Below are 7,755 nucleotides of genomic sequence, written 5' to 3' on the forward strand. Positions count from 1 at the left end.
AAGGTTTGTTAGGAATATTCAGATTCTAACAATTCAATATTACTTATAACCAGAAAATTTCCTATTTGACAAAAAAGTTATGTGTACCACAAATTCATTGGAGAAGGAATCAAAGAATTACATAACTTATACGTTGTACCTTCATTGAACTGCACTACCAATAACCCATCACCTAATTGCCGTTCAAAGTGTTGAAAATTCATTTAAGCCCATACTAGTCAGCAAAAAGACCCAACAGCAAAAAGTGAATTCAGGATCTACTCATCAGGATGATAAATCCCTAACTTTTCATCTCCTCTAAGTCCAAAAAATCCCACCGGCTGCCCACACCTCTCCCACATCACAAAAGTAGACAACATTTGTCTTCATATATATATATATTTATATATTGGCCACCCATGATCTTTCACTACCAAAAATTGCCCAAAATATACAAAAAAGCCCTTCCCTCCTTTCATAACCAAGGTTCACTGCGTCTCTCTAGAAGAATGGAGAGACCCAGGGGAAGGATGGAGATTGAAGAAGAACATCCTCATCATCTTATCAGTTTCATTTTGCCTCTCACGAAGTTCTCGCAATTCATCCCTCACTTCATCAAGCTGCGTCTTGTAATTGTCGGCATCTTTCTTATAATTGTCGGCATCTTTCTTGTGTTTTTTAATTAACGCAAGGTACTCTCTTTCTCGTTCATGGTCCCGTTGTCTCGTCGACTCCGGGATGACCATCTTGCCTAGCCCCCTCGCGTATCCTGATCTCTGACCAAGTACCTCCCTAAATACACTCGCAGCTGCCTCATCGGTGCGTTGTTCAGGCTCTAGACAATCCATCTTGCCAACCATCTCCTTCTACACATGCAAATTATTTATATGGTTACTCTTAAGTCTTGTATGGGCCATGAATAAGCCACTTACTCAAATATAAATTAATTGAACAATCCTTTTTTGTTTAAGCAAATAGTGTTGAGATTCTATCGTACTCACATAAGTGTCTTCAACGGCTGCGGTGACAAATCTACCATTCTTCTTTGACCATCGGGTCTCCTTATAGAACTCCACCAAATTCGCATTCGTAGCCCGCTACAAGTGTGTGGAATTAGAAATATTATTAGACCGAAAGATTAGCAAAAGGGCCAATCATATAAAAAAACCCATATACTTACAACCACACAAACACTTCAATACAAATCAACTAAAGGCAGAAAATACCTTACGATGCACATGAGTGGACATGAACATTTCTGAACAAATGCCCTCCACAAATGCAAGTTACGAGATTCAGACTATATTAAACCAATTGCAAACAACGCTTCATATTTAGAACCAATCATCTTTGAGCTTTTCTACCGACTTAAATTGTATGGAAATGAAAAAATAGTTCAATCTCTCAAACCGAGAGCCTCTCTCCATCTCTCTTTAACTGAATAATATCTCTCCGTTCAAAGACTTCCCGGAGAGGATAGAGAGATAGGAGCATACAAGTTATGGCAAAAATCCATTTAATAAAGATTCTACCTTCTCCTCCAACATCCTAACAAATGATTTGTGGCCAGTTGTGTGGTTAACGGTTTGCCTCTTTCTATTCTTCCGATTTTGTGCTGAGATTTTCTGCCATTAACACACAATGTTAGCTTAGACACAAGTTGCATAATAAAATTAAAAGTCATGTTAAGTTAAATTCCCTATGTTTTTTATTTTGAATAACCAATTTATACCTTGAAGTTGTCAGTTCCCCACCTCTCACACAACTTAACCCAAACGTTGTCGTTGACCATGGCACACCCAGAAGCCAATGCTTTTGGGTGACTGCCGTACGATAAATATTTGTTGTGTAGTTCGTGATGGAATGCATTGAACCACTTACGCAACTGCTTCAAGACGGCCAATCTATTGTTCTCCTGATCCCAATCTAACACGAAGTCACCCTACATGGATGAAGTTCACGTTAACGTCATCTTGTATTGTACGCCCATTTCCTTACCCTCAATATGAAATAACAATGTTCTTACCCTCACACGTTCGATCAACTCGTTCTTTTCTGCATCAGGCACATCAGTCCACCTCGCATAACTCATGTCGCAATGTTGTTTTACTATTTGTGTTACCCGTGTGGTGAACATGGATGCGTTCTCGCAGCACGGGGCTGTTTCACCTTCATTAATCTTCAAAAGCACTTTGCCGTACTTTCTCACTTTCTCGAACTCAATACACTTAGCAGGCCCATGTCTACATTTGGGCTGTTCTTGATTTGCGGCAGGCATTGTGGGGGATGTCACATCTGTATTTCAAGTTCATAAAAAAAAAAAAAGAGGTTATTAGGATTCATATTTAATCTTTGTTGTTTACACATAATGTCCTACGGGTTTTGTATTGAAAAAAAGAATAGAAATGATGAACTGTATCGATATTGTCTCCATTAGATGGGGGTTCTATTATGGGTGATGATTCTCTATTCGGCCCGGGTGGGGGCATTGGAGTTGGACATGGTGGCTCCCATGGATGACTGGGAGGCTGCGTTGAGTCATCCGAGCCTAACAGATCTGCATCTGAGCTAGTGGAATGGTATGAAGTGATGCGAGATCCACGTGGTCGGTGGGCTCTACATGTATATGGTACAAATCGTCAAGCACGAATACCTCGTGCAGCCCCTCTTCCTTGAAAACTGTCGCCCATCGCATCACCTGCATTTGTACCACATCTTACAAATGAGTTACAAAAAATATTTTGCCCTTTAATAAATCATATTAAATACCTTAATTGAAACGTGACTCTAATACCCATTGGAGTTAGACGACTACTATCTACAAACCAAATGATGGATATTTTATTCTCTGTCTTCATGATACACCTATATATATAGCAATCTCTTTCAAAATTGTAATATGATTGAAAAACAAAGTTAAATAGCAGGGTTTTCGTTTGTTGCAATCACGTAGCATACATGAAAAAGATCACACAACCTACTATAAGAAAAGAACTTAATCGTTGCATATCTACCTTGAATGTTGATGCTCCTCATTTCTTGCAGGATAAATGCAACGCCATCTTTTTTCCCCCCACTTGAGATGCAATAATATATGTCATATAAGTAACATAATAACTTAGAACTCTCAACAAATTTTTGATGTGTTAAGATAAACTATAAAACACACAATATTCAGTTAATTATTAATGAGGTCTCCTCATACATGGGTTGTAATTTATGGTTAATGTGGTACAAATCAACACCGGTTTTGTAGTTTTCTTTTATTAGTTATAGTTAATGGTAACTTATACTTTGTTCATATGACTCACACGTGAAACTAAGTTTTAGACTATATTAAACGCCTACTTGTCAAATTTTCCCAACCAATATCACCTCCTATTCTTATAAATAGATAGACCAATTTGGAACTAGAGGTAGCTATCATTATAACTATATTCATAGTAAATGTGCATTCAGGATCTATGACTTGAAAAATCTATTGATTATGGAAAGATGTAAGTTACTTGACCCAAATTGCTCAATCAAAGGTAACATGAGCATTATAACTTATTTGAAAAGGAACATACATGTAAGTCTGTGTAATTTATATCTGCCACATACCCATTACAAAAAAGGTAAACTATGGAATAAAAGTGCATCAACTTTTCAGCTGGTTGACTATTCTGACACAAACTCGTCGTCTGTGGGTAGGTCATCCTCATCTAAATATTCCCCATCACCATACGCATCTCCTGAACTAGAAGCAATCAGGCCATCGTCAATAAAATCTGTTGAATCCATGTTTTGACCAACCAAACCAGTGACTTCTTGTGCATCAATCAAGCTAGGCTCTATATCATTCATATTCAATGGAGTTGACACGGGACATCCATCACAATGCAATGGTGCATAATCATATGATGATTCATTTTCTTGATATGCATCATCATCACTTGATTCGCCATCAATATCTTCTAACACCCTTGGCACCGGTGGAATGTCATATACATCCCTATTCGTGTACTTTTGCACCATAAACCATCTCCCTTTCGCCCTTATATCTCTGATATAAAAACACTGGGAAGCCTGGCATGCTAACACAAATGGTTCATCCTTATACCAAGTCATGTCCATGTTGATACTGGTCATATGGTTATCAACTCGTATCCCTCGTCTTGGATCACCAACGTCAAACCAATCACACATGAACAAGTACACCCGACGCCAACCCATATAGCGTAACTCCACGATATCATTAATAACACTGTAGAAGTCAACATTATTTGTACTTTCGTCACCAGTTACCAACACCCCTGAATTTTGTGTACGCGTCTGAAGTTCACGCTGCTTTGTATGGAACCTTTTGCCATTTATAATGCAAGCAGCATAAGATGCAACCTTAGGTTCAGGATCGCAAGCTAACGCATACAGATCAGCAGTCACATCGAGTGAGTTGGTCCCTCTCTGGTCATGAACCTACAACAATATTGGTGGGAGGTAATTCCTTATAGTTTGTTAATTAACTTAGTCAGAAAAGATCGAGTTCATCTAACTAGAGAGGGAGCAAGCTAACTTACATGTTTCCTGAACCAAGTTGGAAACTCAATTTGATGTGTTCGATTGATACTCATTGGGCTATGCACCTTACATTTCTCGTAGTGCTCCCTGCATTTGGAGAGCACAAAATCATCCAAACATTATACGCAAGTTAGGTAAGGGACATACACTAATGATGGGTTGTCAACGAAAAGCAATAAGAAAAAAAGTTCAAACTTGAGAGATAATGGATGCTTACTCTAGTTAGTGTCCAACTCAGTACAGTTGTTGAGGACGTACCATATGGCTTCCTTGAGGAGTTTATTTGATAATTTCAAGTTGGAAGCCACACCCATGACACGAACTTTCTGGTTGAAAATCTTGAATCTATCTATATTCTCCGCTTCTCCACCATCAATGTTGCGGTCCATTCGAGTAAACTTCATCTCAATATCTTGGAGATACATTGAGCAAAAAGTCAGGCATTCGATGTGAATATAGGCTTCGGCTATTGAGCCTTTTGGGCGAGCTTTATTCTTAACATACCGCTTGAACTTGCCGAGATACCTCTCAAATGGATACATCCACCTGTATTGTACTGGACCCCCAAGTATGGCCTCACGGGGTAAGTGGACAGCTAGGTGGACCATGACATGGAAAAAAGATGGGGGGAATATCATCTCCAATTTGCATAGAATTGTGACAATATCAATTTGGAGTTGCGATAGGCGGTTAACATCCAGGGTTCGGGCACACAATTCCTTGAAGAAAGTGCTCAGTTCAGTCAAGGCCAATGCAATATTAGTTCGTAAGTACCCACCAACAGCAATAGGAAGTAATCTTTGGAGAAAAACATGACAGTCATGACTTTTCAATCCTGAGATTTTGCAATCACGTATAGAAACACAATGCGATATATTGGAAGCGAATCCATCTGGAAATTTCACATTGGCCAGCCATTCACAGAATTTATTCCTTTCATGACCGTGTAATGTGTACTGTGCATGTGGCATTGTAACACGTTCACCTTGAACCTTCAAATGTAATTCTTTTCTAAACTGAAAAATCTCCAAGTCACGTCGAGAATTGATATTATCCTTGGTTTTCCCAGGAATGTTCATTAATGTGCACAAGATGTTATCACAAATATTTTTCTCAATATGCATGACATCTAGATTATGTCGAAGACGCAGGGTTACCCAATACGGTAGCTTGAAGAAAATGCTATACATTGTCCAGTTTAACTCTTTAGCAGTGCGTTTTCTCTTTCGACCAGATTTACCAAATTGCACATTCCCAAGCATCTGTAGTTGAGCCAAAACATCAACTCCTTCTAAAATCCTTGGTGGCATGCGTTGATCTTCTCGACCATTGAACAAATGTTTTCTCATTCTCCACATGTGATCTGGCGGCAAAAAATGACGATGTCCCATATAACAATGTTTTCGGCCATACTTCAACCACAAGGAATATGTGCCCATACTACAGGATGAACATGCTAATTTTCCTTTTGTTGACCAGCCAGAAAGATTCTCATATGCTGGGAAGTCATTGATTGTCCACATTAAAGCAGCATGCAACATGAAAATTTCCTTTGTGGAGGCATCATATGTAGGTACCCCATGTTCCCAAAATTCAAGCAGTTCATCGACTAACGGTTGCAAGTAAACATCGATGTCATTACCTGGAGATTTTGGCCCAAGAATAATGAGGGATGTCATAAGGAATTGGTCTTTCATGCACAACCATAGAGGCAAGTTATACGGAACCAGGATTACTGGCCAAATGCTATACGGTTTAGACATATTGCTGAACGGATTGAAACCATCACTTGACATCCCAAGCCTTACATTGCGAGCGTCCTGCGCGAACCAACTATGTTCTTCATCAAATCTGTTCCAGGACTCTGAGTCTGCAGGATGTCTCAGGCTAGCCTCATCAGTCAGCTGTTGCTCTTTATGCCATCTCATATCACCTACTATCTTTGCAGACACGAAGAGACGTTGCAATCTTGGCTTCAAAGGAAAATGCCGCAACACTTTTTGCGAGATAAGGCGTGCCTTGTGTGTATTAGGCACCCACCTTGAATCCTTACAATTAGGACATTCATTAAGATTAGCATTCTCCTTCCAGAACAAGATGCTGTCATTGGGGCATGCATGAATCTTGTGGTAATTTAATCCCAAACCCCGCTCCAATGACTTTGACTCCTCATATGAATGTGGCAATTCAGAATCAGGAAACGCAGACCGCAACAGGTTCAGTAGCATATCAAACGACTTTATTGACCAGCCATTGAGTGTCTTAATGTGTAACAACTTCACAATAATTGATAGTTTTGAGAATTTTGTACAACCAGCAAAAAGTGGACGTCGGGCATCCTCTAGTAGATGGTCGAAAGATGAACTTGGGGAGGGATCTAGTATTGATCCACGAGTTGGCAATGGATTACGATGATCTTGGGGAACATCGACGAATGTGCTTGCCCGGATGTCATCTAACATATGGTCCATGTCATCAATGTACTCATCGGCGTAATCAGCAACACTATCGTCACCATCATCACCATCATCACCATCGTCATTGAAACTTCGTGTTTCCTCCTCCCCATGAAATACCCACTGGGTATAATTTGGATTGATCCCTTTAATGAACAAGTGAGTCTCCACAATTCGTATAGGCAAGAAGAGATTACTACAGCATGAACGACATGGACACTGAATGCGATCACTGCCTTGAGAATGGTTTTGTGCAAGGGTGAGGAAAGTGTTAACCCCATCGGCGTATGTAGGCGAATGAAGTCTATCGATCAAGTTCATCCAGCTTTTGTCCATCTAAAAAGGTCGAAATATACATGTTAGTTAATCGGATAACTAAGATTTAGCTATATGGAAGATGGGTAAAGAATTTGAGAAAGTGCATTGTTGAATAAATAAGCAGGCGAGTCGAAGTTACTTGCATGTGGAGCACAAGAGAAGATGTTGAAAACGATACTAACCGGGGTTGTCATGAAGATCGTTGTGGAGTGACGAAGAGATAGTGGTGAATGGTTTAGTGTGTTTATGCCAGGAGCAGTGAAGTGCTATAGAAAATATATGTCAGCATGTTAAACATAGTCATATATATGTGAATATTTTTGTTATACAACCATGATCAAGGTGCATATAAAGATTCTAAGTAGATCGTCCACATACATAAGAGTTGGAAGAATTATAGAAGTTATGGAAGCGTGTAGGTAGTATGCTTGAATATTATCAT

General features: G+C 39.4%; 1 protein-coding gene across 1 annotated transcript; it reads right to left on the reverse strand.

The window, feature by feature from the left end:
• Positions 1 to 3,639: 3,639 nt before the first annotated feature.
• LOC118344206 lies at positions 3,640 to 7,331 on the reverse strand. Its single transcript, XM_035684325.1, has 4 exons — positions 5,102 to 7,331; positions 4,798 to 4,951; positions 4,539 to 4,626; positions 3,640 to 4,437 (listed from the first exon to the last, which is right to left on the reverse strand). Exons 1-4 carry the CDS (start codon positions 7,329 to 7,331, stop codon positions 3,640 to 3,642), a joined length of 3,270 nt encoding a protein of 1,089 aa, XP_035540218.1.
• Between the last annotated feature and the right edge of the window lie 424 nt (positions 7,332 to 7,755).

Source organism: Juglans regia, chromosome 13 (assembly GCF_001411555.2).
Source record: "Juglans regia cultivar Chandler chromosome 13, Walnut 2.0, whole genome shotgun sequence".
Classification (NCBI taxonomy): domain Eukaryota; kingdom Viridiplantae; phylum Streptophyta; class Magnoliopsida; order Fagales; family Juglandaceae; genus Juglans; species Juglans regia.

Coding starts and splice junctions, on each gene's coding strand:
- LOC118344206 (XM_035684325.1), bottom strand. CDS start 7,331: ATGGACAAAAGCTGGATGAACTTGATCGATAGACTTCATTCGCCTACA. Junction 4,952..5,101: donor CCGTGAGGCCATACTTGGGG/GTCCAGTACAAT, acceptor TGTATCTCCAAG/ATATTGAGATGAAGTTTACT. Junction 4,627..4,797: donor CTCCTCAAGGAAGCCATATG/GTACGTCCTCAA, acceptor CTCCAAATGCAG/GGAGCACTACGAGAAATGTA.